The sequence below is a fragment of the Gymnoscopelus braueri genome, assembly GCF_963280865.1.
Source record: "Gymnoscopelus braueri genome assembly, chromosome: 18".
NCBI lineage: Eukaryota > Metazoa > Chordata > Actinopteri > Myctophiformes > Myctophidae > Gymnoscopelus > Gymnoscopelus braueri.
The window spans coordinates 24,593,476-24,609,892 of NC_137618.1; the positions used below are offsets into that span (position 1 = coordinate 24,593,476).

Below are 16,417 nucleotides of genomic sequence, written 5' to 3' on the forward strand. Positions count from 1 at the left end.
TCAGATAACTGGGCCTGGATTTTGTATTTAGGGAGAACTGGGCCCATTCCCCGTTTTACATTTTAAAACCCATTTATAATCACTAATGAACATTAGCCAAAAATATTCAAGCATTCAGTGGACAACAGTTACACTTACAGCCGATGCATTTTGCCCTCCATAATGGCTCCTAAAACACAAGATGCTGCATCAATAGATAATACATAGGCCAGGGCTGCCAACATTGGACTGTCACAATCCAGGAGATTGGTTGGGGGCGTGGCTAGCCCCCCCCCCCCCCCCGATTTTTTTTAACAGAGTAGATGTAATTAGTGTGGTTGCCCGAATGGGCAACCAGACTATTGTTTTACAGAAACTTTCTCTCTAGATAAACAATTTTTCTATTCGCATCTCCTCCCACAGTTTATTTTTCCCAATTTAGTGCCATATGTCAAAATGACCGGCCTCACCGGGAATCGTGTGCTTGTATTTTGCTAAGAGATTGGTTGCATAGTTTTATTGATATTGATTTATTAGTGCATTAAATGTCCCCATCCACTTTAATGGAAAAGTGAAAAAACTCAAATTCAAGTATTTTTTTCTCAGAAACCGTAAGAGCTAGAGTTACCAGATTTGGAGGGGAGGTTTATAATTTAGTCCGAAATTATTTAAATAAATAATCACACCATTCGGCCTCATGGTGGCGCTATAACAGCCCACTTTACGTTTTTGGCCTATAACTTTTGAACCGTAGGTCCTAGAATAAAAATCTTTTTTCCCCTAGATTCCTTGGGTCATGACGCAACTCCCCATATAGGCCACGCCCATTTGCGTCAGGATAGATTTTCCGCCATTTTGAATTTTCTTCAAAACACACTTTTAGCTCCTCCTCCCACATATTTTCTCCAAATTTCACAAAAATCGGTACACATTATCTCTGGACCCATGCGATAATCTGGAGTGAAACAGAATTTTGATAGTCCATACCGTTCGTCCGTAAATGGCTTCCAAAGTTAGCGGAAGGGGCCCGTTTTACAAAAAAGGCCACAAATCACTAACGAAACGTCCAGTCAATCCCAAATTTGAGTCACATATCGAGGGTGGTTTACTCAACGAATCCCCAAAAGTATTTCCACTTTGACCCATAGGGGGCGCCACAAATGCACAAAACGTAACCGTTTGATGCAAAAATATGATTTTTGAGGGGATCAATCCTCTCAAAATGAAATAAAAGTGATATCAGGAGTGACGTGACAATATGATTGGCCCGTTACATTTGTGGGAGGGGCCTATTTCCTAAAATCAAAACGGCACGTATCACGAAGGCAGGATCCGATCGACACCCGATTCGAATGGCACGTCACGCGGCCTCCGACGGTATTCCTCCCAGCTTATTCCCCGAGTCCCGGCGGCAGCGACCCGCGACTCGCGTCGGCGCAACCACACTTTGCAATTGCCCTGAATTGCGACGCGTCTAGTTTCCTGTGTTTTGGTGAATTTTGATACTTTTATCAGGCTTGCTTTACTAGCATTGAATAATGGGTACAATTTCATTCCATTAAAAAAGTAGGCCTACAGAAATTGATCTGATGACTGAAGCAATGTAAGACCCATCTTTAATAATAACCATTCATTACTTAAAAGTAAATATCTCTGTCTGTTGGCATGCACTGACCACACCCCCAAACCGGGGGGGTCTGGGGGTCCTCCCCCAGAGACTTTTTAACATAGTAGATGTAATTTCCTGTGTTCTGGTGAATTTTGGGAGTTTGATACCAAATCCAGAAGAAAACCAGAAGAAATGACAATCCAGAAGAGTGTCAGGAGACGTGGTCAAAAACCAGGAGACTCATGCGGGATCCAGGAGTGTTGGCAGCCCTGACATAGGCTACAGTGGCAGGCGCTGCAGGCAGGCAGGCAGGCAGGCAGGCAGGCAGACAGACAGACAGACAGACAGACAGACAGACAGACAGACAGACAGACAGACAGACAGACAGACAGACAGACAGACAGACAGACAGACAGACAGACAGACAGACAGACAGACAGACAGACAGACAGACAGACAGACAGACAGACAGACAGACAGACAGGAAATAGTATACATCTTTGGACTTAGGTCAAGGTTAATATTAATAATGGTGGTGAATATCATACATCAAAATATAGGCTAATTTGAATAATATAATTATGAAAATATATTTACATAACATTAGCTCTGGTACAATTAAAGATACATAATAAAATCAAATAATTAAACTTGTGCTATAAAGATTCCACTCTGCAAAAGTGTCAGTTGCCTTGCGGCTGCATCGTAGACTAGAGAAGTAGCAACAGTAATGATTGAAGTACATCATTGGTTCTCAAAGTGGGGTCCGGGGACCCCAGGGTCCTTGAAGGGGTTGCAGGGGGTCCCCAGCAAAAGTAATTTAATTTAGCATCACAATCATTCTAACCACTTTATCCATTTATATGTTGGCTATTCAAAAATAGCAGATGTACAAGCTCACAGGGCGGCACGAAGTGACATTTTTAAAATGTTTGAGAAATATCAAAAATGTTTGGGAAATCTTTGATTTTTTTTTTTACATAAACCTTCTCTTCTGGGGGGTCCCTGGCACAAAACATTTTCAGATGGGGGTCCGCGGCCAAATACATATCAATTTGGGGGTCCTTGGCACAAAAAAGTTTGAGAACCACTGAATACATTTACTTGAATGCTGTTCGGTCTATATTTCTTTAATTTGTGGGTATATATATTGTACTTTTCACGCCATTTCTAGGAAGTGGAAAAAGTAGCCTACATTATGAATTAACCACTCAAACCCTATTTCAATTATAGTGAATACTGAATATCTTGTCATTTGTACTTTTGAATACTCAAGTATTTTTTTAAAGTATAATACTTGGATACTCTAGTATTTTTTTAAAGCAAGTACTTGAGTACTTTAACTCAAGTACAAATTTGAAAATCTGCCAGAGCAAATTGAGTAATATTTAAGTAGGAGTATCTATACTTTGACTCAAGTACTTTCGGGAGTTGAGTAGGCTATTTTGCAGTGGTATAAAGTAACTAAGTACAATTACACAAGTACTGTACTTAAGTACAATTTTGAGGTATTTTCACTTTACTGGAGTGTTCCCAATTTTCAGCACTTTTACTTCTACTCCACTACATCTCAAAGGCAAATATTGTACTTTTGCTCCCCTGCAATTGTTTGAACACTTTAGTTAGTAGTTATGTTGTAGATTTTGATTATAATACAACACATAAATTAACCACTTCAGCCCTCGGCCATTTGAAAATAGCTGATCTACAAGCTGTCTATGCATTGCGATGCGATGCATTGTGAGCTTGTAGATCTGCTATTTTCTAAAAATGTGAAAACTTGTGAAAAGGGACATTTTTGCATAATGAGTACTTTCTACTTTTGTTACTTTAAGTTCATTTTGATACCAATACTTGTACTTTTACTCAAGTAAAATGTACTTGAGTAAAAGTAGGCTACTTCCGGACTTTTACTTGTAACAGAGTATTTCTACATTGCAATATTGATACTTTAACTTAAGTAAATAATGTGACTACTTTTTCCACCACTGCTATTTCGTCCACCACAGAACACTATTTACCATGCCATGATGCCATGTGCCACACATGTAGGTCCGTCCCTCCCTCTATGTCAGCAGCCTATCACAGAGCTCGGAGTCACTCCACAAACATATCTTCAGCCAATCACGGCTCCCGTCACTTGAGCGTCAGAAAACAACATGGCGCAGCGCATCAGCCGAGTGGTCAAACGACTGAATGTGAAGTAAGTCACGCTCTATGTTCACATTTTGATTATGACGTGTTCTTTTCTAGTGTCCTGGAGTTGCACTGTGACATCATGTTTTAAATGCATGCCGTGGAGCATCTCAGAATGACTGTAGCAAGCTGCTAATCCCGATTCCCAGTGCAGCTCTTTCAGTGATATGATGACAAGGGATCTGCGACATTGTGATAAATACATCCAGGGTTTATTATATCCAGTGGTGTAAATGTAACTAAGTACATGTACTCAAGTACTGTACTTATAAGTACACATTTGCGGATTTTTTACTTTACTGGAGACTGGAGTATTTCCAGTTTACAATACTTTTACTTTTACTCCACTACATCTCAGAGGCAAATATCATACTTTTATATATACGCCACTGTAATTATTTGAACATTTTAGTTAGTTACTATGTAGATTTTGATTATTATTATAAAACATCCGGTGAGCCACTGCCATGTCCTTATTGTTATTGTCCTATGTTACAATTTACAATGTAGTAATTTAGCAGACGCTCTTATCCAGAGCGACTTACAAAGTAAATGGCATGTCAACCAACAACAGGGTAAATGATCAAGTAAATAGAGTTCTAGGAAAACGGTAACAAAGTGTCTAAACAGCAGAGTTTCTGCAAACAAGTAGCTAACAAGTATCAAACATACAACTTCATTGCATAAGAAGTGATACTAGGAAATAAGGTTTGCTAGGTAAGGGGTGGGGTAGAGTATGAACTCTGAAGATGTGAGTTTTCAGATTGTGGTGGAAAATAATGTTCTCATTGGCAATTTGGCACAATCATACAATCTAAATCAGTTGGCGAGGGATCAGGTTAGGGAGGCAGTCATCAGACACATCTTTAAATTAACTAGAGATAGCCTCTAGAGGGCATCTTCTTCTGCATATGGAACCAACTATTTCATGTTCGTAACTGGTAAAATGCTGCTATACTGAGTGCTTCTGCTGGTAGTTTATAAACATCCATGTCTTCTGCTGCCCTACAGACTTTAGATAGCCGGTAACAGTTACCTTGTGGTATTTAAGTAACGCAGAAATGCAGATAGGTAATTCAATTGATATCCAATGTGTTGCTTTTGCTAAAATATATAAATAATAGGAGATAAAACCACCTGTAGTGGATTGTAAGGTACAGTATGAGTAAAGTACTAATTAGGCCTACCTTGCAGACAGTCTGTATCTGTAATATATTCCCTGGTGCGCTGTCCAACCGGTCCCAGAATTGTCTCCCTGTTGCAGGCTGAATAGGGCCAAAACATGGTTGTGATTTATTATTTTTTGCACTTTTTTACACTAGTGTCCAGCAGTGTTGCCATGTCCGCTTATTATAAGCGACTTTGCGCTTGTTTTTCAGCATTGTTTGTAAAGTGTAGTCGCTTATTTGGGCTTGCTTCCAAATGTTGTTTAAACCAGTGGTTCTCAAACATTTTAATGTCAAGTACCCCCAGATTAATATGTATTTGTTCGTGGATCCTCATCTGAAAACATTTTATTATTATTTATTTATTATTATTTTACCCCTATACAAGATTTGTGTTGTTAAATTGTTTCAAAATATTTCAAAATGTTTAAGATTTGTTTGTAGATCTGTGATGTTCAAATAGCCGTGTGTCTGACTGTGCTCATGTCATGTGGCCTATAGTTGCTTCTTTTGGGCTTATTTTCATAGACATCACCTGACCGCTTTTCTCTTGCAAAATCTGGTAACACTGGTGTCAGAACACATTCGTTTGTGGGATCCAAAAGTATGGAGACTTAGGGTGCGTTCAGAAATGCGCACCGGGAGCGCACTCACGTATTAGTTTGTATTGGCCAGTGCGATCAGTGCTATATATCCGAACGCACCCATAGGCTCTAGTTCTAGTTCCTAGTCCTTATAATTGCAATAACCACCACACCGTTAGGGCCTATCAACAGAAGGGAAATAACTAACTGAATCTACATTTCTTATACGTAAAACGTCACAGCAGTCTTTTTTTTAATTTAGATGGGGCAAGTACACTGGAGAAGTACTTGCCCTGCAGGGAAAGTTGGACAAAACCTTAATGTCAGACCTCGCATGTCCACAAGGCTATGGAGGCAGAGCGCAACTAGCCAATCGGATTCGGTCCCAAGCTGTCCGTCCGGCATATGGGATCTAATTAACGAAGTCACTCCTATATACAGTTTTGTCAGTGGCTTTTCTGCCTTTATTGATGGTTCAAGTGAAGACGGACAGGAAAGAGGGAGAGAGAGACTGGGATAGACACGCAGCAAAGGTCGTCGGGAACGGGATTCGAAGCATTACAGCCTATACGTGGTATGCACCCGGACCACTACGCAGGCGCCCCAGTGGGAAACATTTAAAACTGGTCTCATTGTCCGTTTCAGACCGACCACTTGGGATTGCACCTTTCTTCTACAGTTTAACATAAAAATTATAAATGCATTTATACATTTTTAGGGTGTATTTAAGTTCCAACTCACTATTTTGTCAGCCTCATATCTCCTCATATCTATAATGTTGCCATATTGGTGCAGTAAAAGTTTGTTTGACACTGTAATTCGCTGCCATACTGTGTCTTCTTATCAAAACACATGAACTTTGTAAACAACATTGTTGGTTTTGTGTTTTGACATGTCAATAGTTTTGTCAGCTACTGTCAGCAGTCCCGATTTCTATCTTTTCACTGGATCATATCAACATTGAAGATTAAAACTGCAGCCACGGCTGGGCTCAAATGTTTTGATAGTCACGCTTTGTAAACAATATGCCGTGTCAGTGAAATCTGATCTCCTCCTTTTGTTTACGGTGGCTCAAAGAAGTCAGTCCCTTCTCTTTTGATCGCTCGATTTGCACATTTCAGTGTGTTTCAGTTTATCTCCTTGGGATTGGCGGACACTCTAACCACAGAGTTAGAGTGTTCGCTGAGCTGGTCTGTTTGTAAACAAACAAATAATAATGTTAATCACATTATCATATTGATAATACTAATGCAGTACAAGATGGATTTAGCAAGTAGTCGTTAAGTAGACATGACCCTGTCGGCATAGGTTGCTGTTGTAGGAAATGTTTTACTTTTTAGTTTTGTTTTTATTGGAGTAGATAATAAAGATTGCTATGTATCTTCCACACAGCACACATCAGAGAGAGGGAGAGTGAAAGAGAGAGACAGAGAAGGAGACATGCAAGCCCACATATACAACATGCATTTATAACCTAAGTTGCTATGACGTGCATGTATACGTGCACACAACTGGCCACATGATCAAATGTTAGACTGACTTAATGATTAGTTTACCATTCACATGTTGCATCCAGGTTTCCAAGTTTCCCCAACCCCAACACCTATACTTTTGAGCGGTGCAACCGCTCCTATTAGAGGGTTTAGGACCCATCCGTGGTGAAAGTTTTTCTTTCCGTCGTGAAAATGTGTCTTTCGCTGTGACGCCATGCTGTGGAAAACACGCCCATAGGCTAAGCTTTGCAGGACGTGCTGTGATTGGCTTGCGAGACACATGATGAAACTAGAAAAAGTGCTCCTCGGAGCACAGGTCTCCGCCAGGTCAGGTACGTTATTCTGGCCTCCTGGTGGCGCTATAATAGGCCAATGTGAAAAGGGTGGCATTTCTTCCTCGGCCTAGTGGGAATGTGCGTGCATTCATGATTTGAGGCATTTTGTTGCAAAAATGTGTTTTGCTAAAGTAGACCTGCTGGTGGCACTATAACAGGGCAATGTGAAAAGGGTGGCATTTCTTCCGCGGCCTAGTGGAAATGTGAGTGCAAATTTTCACGGAAATCACAAGCTGCGTTCATGATTTCAGACATTTTGTTCAAAACTGACCAATCCTGCAAATTTTGGAAGCCAACCTTAGCCAATCAGGATGGAATATGAAATATCGGACAGATGCGTCTTGATCACATGACTATAGAGATACTGTGTACCGATTTGCGTGATTAATATCCAAAAATATTATTGACATAAGTCGGCCTCCAGGTGGCGCTGTAAAAAGCAGATGTGAAAAATGCAGTGCAAATGTTTTTCCTTGGCCTCTAGGGAGTATGCGTGCAAAGTTTCACGCAGATCGGTGCAGTTATAGTTAAAAATGCAAATTGGCCTGTTATAGCGCCACCATGAGGCTGATTTGAAAAGTTTTAAGTGGCATTTCTTCCTCGGCCTAGTGGGAATTTGCGTGTGCAATTTTATGGAAATGGCAAGCTGCGTTCATGATTTGAGGCAGTTTGTTCAAAACTAACCAATCCTGCAAACTTTGGAAGCCAACCTTAGCCAATGAGGATGGAATATGGGAAATTGAACAGATCCGGGTTGATCACATGACTATAGAGATACTGTGTACCGATTTGCATGACGTTTAATTAAAAGCTGTAGGAGTAATGGGAAAAGAATTGTTTTGCACACATCGGCCTCCAGGTGGCGCTATAACAGGCCATGTGAAAAATGTGGGGCAGAGGTTCTGAATTGGCATCCAGGGAGTGTGCGTGCACAGTTTTGCAGCGACCGTGCCAACGGTGCCGGAGATTCGCTGCTAACACACAGACAGGACGGACACACACACACACACACACACACACACACACACACACACACACACACACACACACACACACACACACACACACACACACACACGGACGGACAGGGGGCAAAACATACTCTCTCGCCATGCCTTTCGGCCTGGCGGAGACAATTAATAACTCATAAATAGCACCGCTCACTTTTTTTTTTTATACCTTTCAAGCCGGGAACGCCTCTGTGTGTAGTTGTTGCTATATATACAGTATAGCAACATTAATACATTTTAAAAAATACGTTTTTCAGAAAACTTGGGTCAGGATTTAGAAGGGTTATAGAATCGCCCCCAGGTATGAATGGGTTAACACCCAACAAAATATATTCAAGTGCCACTTTGCTGCTGGGAAACTCATGTAGAGCGTATATCCGTCAGTCAACACATGAAAGTACTATGCTCGACTATTTACATTTTGTCTTAGAGAGACACACAAAGTATGGAATAAAAATATGGAAAAAGAAAATGACTGCACAATCACATAGAAGATGTACAGTAGATCCATATATTGCAGAGCCTTATCCAACACCACATAACTTCATTCACGACCATTATCACTATCCTTAGATTGAGAATTCATATTGGGATTCATATTTGATTTCTGGCCAGATATTAGCTGATTTTGAGGTGCAGTGTTTGCATGGTTAAATGCAGCCCTCTCTAGTGGCTGGGACTAGGAGAGGAATGTGTGTGCTCGTTTTATGAACAGCCTAGAGCCCTAGCATTGGCGGCAGACTGCTCTTTGTCACAAACACCCTCATGTCAGAGATGCAACAGCATCCTGGAGGAAACATTGGCTGCCGCTATGAAGTCGACAAGTGATGAAAGTAGCCTAGAGGTTGTCAATTAGGGAGCCAAGGCCTGGACCTTATAACTTAATGAGCAGTTTCCCCTCTCAAGGCCTGCCAGGGCTTTATAGCACAGCTTATAAAAACCCTGAGTGTAATGCACCCCTATAACGTTTTCAATTAAGAGAAGGGGCATAAAGCAGTGCAGACACTTGGCAATCATGTTAGAATGTTTCTAAAGTGGCGTTTTGCATAAATTGGGATGTGAATTTTTGATTGCCCCAGTTGCTTAAATGTGACGGCTACTGTGCAGAATTTTATTTTCATGGTGCCTCATGCTGATTTTTTAGCACTAAAGACTTCCTGTTGTCTGACTAAGCCTACAAGGATGGTCATGAGGATGTGCAGCCTGAAATTTTAAACCGATTTTTCAGTTGAGACATTGGCAACTAAACACTTTCTGTTGTCTTTTGTCTAAACATTGTGATACAATTGCGATTTACTCTACACTCCTCAATAATAATGACGATAATAATAATATCAATATATTATTATTATTATTATTTATTGTTGCCATTGACCTGTGGCCTGTATATTAGTTGAAAGTGGAAACACATGCATGCAGTTTGGAAACAAAATGTCAAATATTTCAAGTAGGCTCATACTTCACTGCAAAGGCTAAAAATCCCAGATTTATTTATTGCAAACACAATCCGTTTTGTCCTCTGCCTAGTGCCGAAAGCTTATTTATGCTAATAAAAAAGCAGAGATGATTCCACAAGCTCAAAGCAGATCCCTCTTCTCCTCTGGTGTCTTGTGGGCTTGAGCTGACTTTGGCTTCCGGTAGAAAAATAAATGACCTGTTGAATAAACACCAGTGTGTTGACACCTCATTTCCTCATTGATTGGTTGTGTGAAGCCGGGCCAGAGGTGTGTGGCCATAATCCAATCAAGCAAGAAAACAACCTAGGTGACTGTGCAACCAAATGCTGTATCCAGGGAGGGCAGGCAGGCTGGCCAAGTAGAGCTGGGTCCCACGTGCTCTGGGCCTTTCTTGCACTGTCTTAATGACTTATCTAATCTGTTTACTGCCCACATGCTTGGCCACTGCCTGGTGAGGCCAACGTGTGCTGAAGAGTTTGATTGATGCTGTTGAAAAATAAGTGAACCTTTTTTAAAAGCCCATCTCCCTCTTTTTCCCCTTGTAAAATATATTAGTCGTTCAGCCTCTAACTCAAGCAGGAAATCATTTATTTTGTCTAGTTGGATTTAACAGTGCTGGCAAGAAAGCACGATGGGGCTTAGAAAACTAAACCTACATCATTGCAGCAGTGCACGTACTATGCATGTGTGCATGTGTAGGCCAGCACACATATGAAGGCATTTTTTTCCTTCACTTTTTCTTTTTTCTTTGGAGCCAGTACATCAATAAATCGCTCTATTACCTGTTGTTGACCCAGCTAAGCTTGCCTTTGAAATTTGTTACAGAGCATTAAGTTAACACATGTTGCTGTGTGAAAACAAAGCTCTGCCGACCGGCGTGGGGACCAGCTGAGTAAACGCGGGTGAGGGAATCGGGTGGGATGGTGAGGGTGGGAGGCAGACAGACAGACAGACAGACAGACAGACATTATACTTTGTCGCTCAACGGTGTTGCTTGCCGAAAAATTATTTTCAGAGAGACCTGCAATTGTTCCTTGCGCTGACTGTGGGCTGGATCCATACGGCTAACAGATGGATGTGTTACCCTGGGTCCCCATAGACAAAAACAGCCTGCCCCACAACAAGTGCTTCTACTCTGGCCTTTGATCAGCACATCTTTTGGCTTTAGGAACAGGCCTCCTCCAGAACCCCAGGGCGCACATGCGATCGCATCTGTACAAACATAACCAGAGAGGAATGTGTGAACAATGCAACAAAAGCATTTTGTTCTAAGATACATTGGGGGATAGGGGGTGGCTAATGGCTGGTTTATGTGGTTTAAGAGATTGAGCACGGTGGTCAGATTGAATGAGGAGCTGGGGAAATAGTCAGTGTTTTTAATGATAACACAAGTGGGAGACTTGTGTGTTTGCTTTTTATACATGTGAGCCAATAGACGTGGTGTGATGAAATCTCCCATTAGAAAATGACTTGCGGGAGATACTCAAATTGCCAAGCATTTTGACAAAGCAAATATTTATATTTATAATATATGATTTATTTGCTATGACTCTTTTTAACTAAAATGTGACAAGTGCTGCAAACATTGTGTGTATTCTGCCCCGTAGGTCAAATTGTATATATTTTCTGTCAGAATTATTCCCATGTCATCTTTATAGCTATCCATTCTATACATTATGAAATCTGTATATTGAACTCTTAAAGGTAGGGTAAGTGATTTGCAATTATTCAAATAATTGCAAAATGGGTCTATGTTCTGATAGTGCTCGTTACTATAGAGTGTCCTGTCCATATAAAGAGTCTCCATGTCTCTCCAGCTCTTTATAAAATAGAAAATGCATTTTCGTTTCAGTTTCAGTTTCATTTCCAATTTTATCCAATCAGGATAGAGAACTCAATCAGGATATAGATTAAACAAGTGAAATTGGAAGTGATGACACTAAGAAATGAGCAGGCAAAATTGGAACTGGAACATTTCATTATTAAAAATGAAGCTTAAAAATGGGTACTTTCTCCTGATTGGCTGAGATTTTGACACCTACCAGAAAATGCATTTTCTGTTTATTAAAGAGCTGGCGAGACGGGGAGACTCCTGTTACTGAACAAACACTCTATAGCAATGATTACTATCAGAATATAGTGCTTTAACCTTTTAACAAAATACTTTTTGTTTTTACCCAAAAATATCACTTACCCTACCTTTAATTTACAATTTAGGCATTTAGCAGACGCTCTTAATCCGCAGCGATTTACAGTAAGCAAGGACAACACATCATAATACATCAAATGCATAGAAATGGTAATCTAGGATCATAGATAAACCAAGAACCTATCATCAGTCTAACAGTAGAATATAAAAAAATGTACAATATGTACATTGAAACTATACTTAATAAGTGACCACCCAGCTTTCTGTTGGTGGTCATAAGAGGCTGTAGCCTATATCCCTATTTAGTGAACTGTATTGGAACATTCACTGTAGGCATGATTAACAATTCCTAATAGCCCCCTGAAAGAGGGCATTGGCCCAGTACAGTGTAGCCCACTTAGCATTAATTGGGTACCAGTCAGAGTTGTGTGTGGGCAGGATATTGCTTCCAGGTTTGGAGTCAGCCCCTCTGTCAGCCCTCCACAAGGGGTCTCAGTTGCTGTTAAGTAGACGCAGGCCTGCGTTCAGGTAATACTTCCCTAAAGTCATATAGGTGACTATATCCTAAACTTTAGATCTGTACATTTTAATGATTACTGGAAACTGCGGCCGGCCCGCACCCTATATTCTCTTGTTTTCTGCCAGGACAGTGTTCTGCTCTTCTCACGGCACCTGTGTTGGCCTGCTGCCAAGGTGATGGTAGGCTTGTACAAGGGCAATGAGGTGTAATTTACCCAGCATTCCTGTCTGATACACACCTCCCTAATGCCTAGGACGTCTGCTTTTCCAGTAAGAGTGTTTGTTAACAAGACCTTGCGTGCATGTCTGCACGTACCCTTGTGTGCGCGTGAGTGCTGTGCAAAGGCATGCATGTCTGCAGTTCTCTGTCTTGGTAGGCCTGTGGCAATAGATTACACGTATTTTGCAGCTTGCGGTAAATGCTGTGGTCATGATAGTTGCAGTTCCTAATGTGATCCCTTGGTGTCAGTGTTGACAGTGCACTCAGCTTGGTCACGATGTCTCTTCTAAGTCCTGGCTGAATGATGCTTGCATCTCATGTCTGTCTTGTTCTCATTAAAGCGACTCAAACTCTCATTGATTGACTATCTTTGTGATCGAAAATCTCAACTGAATTTCAACAACAAGCCCTCAGCAAGGTCATGATATGCCACACAGCTTGTTGTATTTGTGTGTACTGTATACTGTACTAAAATGAACTTACAAGGTAGACACTTCCATTTCCTTTTTTCTCTCTGGAATTTCTTATTTTATTTTAGGTATACAGTATCACTTTCAGTGTTGGTTGTTATGGTAATCACTACAGCTGCACACTGCGTTAAAGCGCTTAATCTAGCAGGGATGCGTCAACCACATTTGAATGGCCAAATGCAAATGAAATATTAAAGATACATAAGCAATAAGGGTTGTGGTAATAATGGGAACTAGATTACCCATGGTGAGGCAGATGTAACCCAGGGAATTGGACCCTGAGGACTGGGATGCAAAAAAGACTGCGAGTAAAAAGGAAGTGAGAGAGAGAATCTTATGCGTGCGTGTGTGTGCGCGCGTGCGTGTGTGTACCTGATATTTATTGTGTATGGTACCACTACAGCATCGGGGTTATTATCATGGAACTAATTAGCACCTTATATTGTTGGCTTATGTTATTACTATAGAAAACATGTGTAGTGGAGATTCATTCATTCAACCCTCATTTATATTCTCTGGAATACATTGAGGAGGTGGACCTGACCATCAATTTCAATGATGCTGAGAATACAACAGGAAGAGAGAGCAACAACACATTTGTTTAGGTTTGTTCAGTTCTTCTATAACATGGACGCATGTCTACAGTGCAGGGGTCTCCATGCTCTGTTATACAGGATGTTTTAGTCAAATCAAAGTTGGTGTAATATTATAGGTCATGCTTTGATGTATGTCAACTAGCTTGTAGATCTACTATTTTCACCGTTTGTTTGCAGAATGTTTGCCAAATGTTAGCTTCTTTTGACATGCCCAGAGTCGGGGCTCCAGGGTTCATGTATTTTAATGTCCAAAAATAAGCAATATAATGGGGTGAGTTCCTGAAAGAATCACTGCGGTGAAATTTTCAGGAGTGGGCTGACTAGTCTCTGTTGGTATTTTGCCTCATTTGGAAGTGGCTCATAGCTTCTCATCACATCATTGGCATGGGTTGCAGACAGACAGCCTCCTGTTAGCACTACACTTCATTAGAACCAGGTTTCAGGGGTACCACACACGCGCTTTCAAACAGACGAGCCAGTGCACCATCTCCCACCATCAAAAGAGCCTTTATTCAAAGGACAGGGGTGTCTCTGTCTGTCTCCCCATCAGTCTCTGCTAATGATGCACTCGTGTTTTAGCATTGACACCCTCCCTTCCCTATCATTCGTTAATGCTTTCAATCTCTCTCTCTGTGTCTCTCTCTCTCTCTCTCTCGTGCAGTGTTTGTTTGGCTGCTGGGTTTTGTTTGTTTATTGTTTCCAGATGGCAGACGCAGACTTCATTTGTGTGGCTTTCAAGTTCCCAGAGAGCTTTTTACTGCCTTGGCTCAAGCGCTTATCCTGTTTCCTCTAGCCAGGCTTTATGATGGGCCCTTTATACCTAGCAACTGGAAACAACTGTCACTACTAGTCTGCATCGAGGAGAGCGAGAGAAAACACAGAGAACATGTCTTTCTGTACTCCCTCCCTTCCCCTCTCTCTCTCTCTCTCTATCTCTCTCTGTCTCTCTCTCTGTCTCACTCTTCTCTCTCTCTCCTCTCTCCATCCGTACATCTTCATTAGAGGCAGTGCTAGTTGATCCACAGATGAGGAGGTTGTTTCTACTGTATCCCCCCCCTGAGGGTGAACTTTAACCAGGCCTTATAGAACAAACTAGAATCCCCTTGATCTCTTATCCATTGCATTGCCGCACCTCAGTACTTCAGCCACACTATCACGAGTTGATGCAGAACACTGGCGACTGCAGCATGTGAGACCGACTCTGCTGACACGACGGTTCGACAGCCGGTTTCATGGTAGCAATGAGGCTGGCAATCTGTCTTTCTCTCTCTTTTTTTTCCCAGGGTCTTGCTCAGCCTGGTCTGGGCATCATTAAGTCACATGACGTCACTTATTTACAGGAACCCAGGAGGGCTACTGGCCCTGTAAATGTGGGGGAGGGAGGACCAGTGCTTGTCTTTACTCATCGGATGCGGTTTAAAGACGGGGCAGTAATCAAAGCTCCTTGCTATATAAAACCCGCCCCTTCTCCTTAAGAGGGCCTTCTCTCCTGGCCCGCTTGCTGAATGAGTGATTACCCTGGAATTCCAAACTGCCTAATCCCATTTCTAGCCGTGAGTTAACCCTGGTAGCTGTGGTCAAGGCACTGCCTCCACTGGCTTACCCCATTAAAAGCAACTTTGCTGAAAACAACAGTGGACAGGTCGTGGTTCAAACTCTCGCCCCCACAGCTCTGTGGCATATCACCAGCAGTGCAGACAGACAGTGAGAGTTGTAAGTCGTCGTAAGTCATTCAGTTGATTCCAGCCCAGCCGTCTGTTGAAAGTCCTAGCTGACGTCAGCTGTAATCGCCTGATAATGAAGTGTCCATTAAGGATCCAAGGGGGTCGAAGGTGGGTCTAAGTATAGCTCTAGAGATGGCCAGAATTGCAACGTACTGTATGTATTCACAACGCTAGTAAACATTTGTGGCCTGTGCACGAGGGGTTACTGATCTGAAGTGTCACTTTAATGTACACGTAATCGGCAGTGTTCATGTTTTTCGCTGGCTGCCGTGGCTGGCTGGCTGGCTAATCTCATCTCATCAGGGCTCACAGGCTCTGGTACTGGGGGTGAGGCAGAGGACAGTCTGGCGTGACCCATATCTCCCATGCCAGGACTGCTGAAACACTCTGGCTCTACTGTACACCACCATCAGAGTTTACTACGAGGCCCCATGCCAGGGTTTTTAGTCGTGGACTGTCTGGCACAACCAGATAATGTCTGTACTAATGTCCTCTAAGTACAAAGCCACTCTCACTAAGGAGGAGTGCCGGCTCCTTCTCATCAAACCAGACTCTTCGACTGTGGAATGAGGAATATAAGACATTTAGACAAGAATGAGGCCTGAAGACTGGAGTCATTACAGATTTTAGGTAGCATTCTACCTCATCATGTATGACTTAGCAGCCACTTTAACATTGGTCTCCATTTGGAATTCACTGCCAGAGGGAGTAAGCCTGTGGAAAACGGGGGATAGTACATATCTGAATAAATATTCCTTTGATTTTTCAGCAAGGGTTTTGTGTTTTTAGTGCTCAGTTGTGCGCCTAGAGAGTTGGGGTGGGATTTCACAGCAGAATCAATGTTGCCGCTCTCTCATGGAGACACCAAAATGTTTTGTTTGTAGTTTAATGGAAAATAGTTTAATTGTAA

The 16,417-nt window shown here is 41.8% G+C and overlaps 1 protein-coding gene across 1 annotated transcript in view; it reads left to right on the forward strand.

Annotated features, from left to right (window-relative positions):
• Window positions 1–3,742: 3,742 nt before the first annotated feature.
• clybl (citrate lyase beta like) overlaps window positions 3,743–16,417 on the forward strand; it is a 76,128-nt gene continuing 63,453 nt past the window's right edge. The window contains exon 1 of the mRNA XM_080456870.1: window positions 3,743–3,791. Within this exon, the coding sequence (XP_080312996.1) occupies window positions 3,748–3,791 (44 nt within the window). The 5' untranslated portion in view covers window positions 3,743–3,747. The remainder of the gene's footprint in view (window positions 3,792–16,417) is intronic.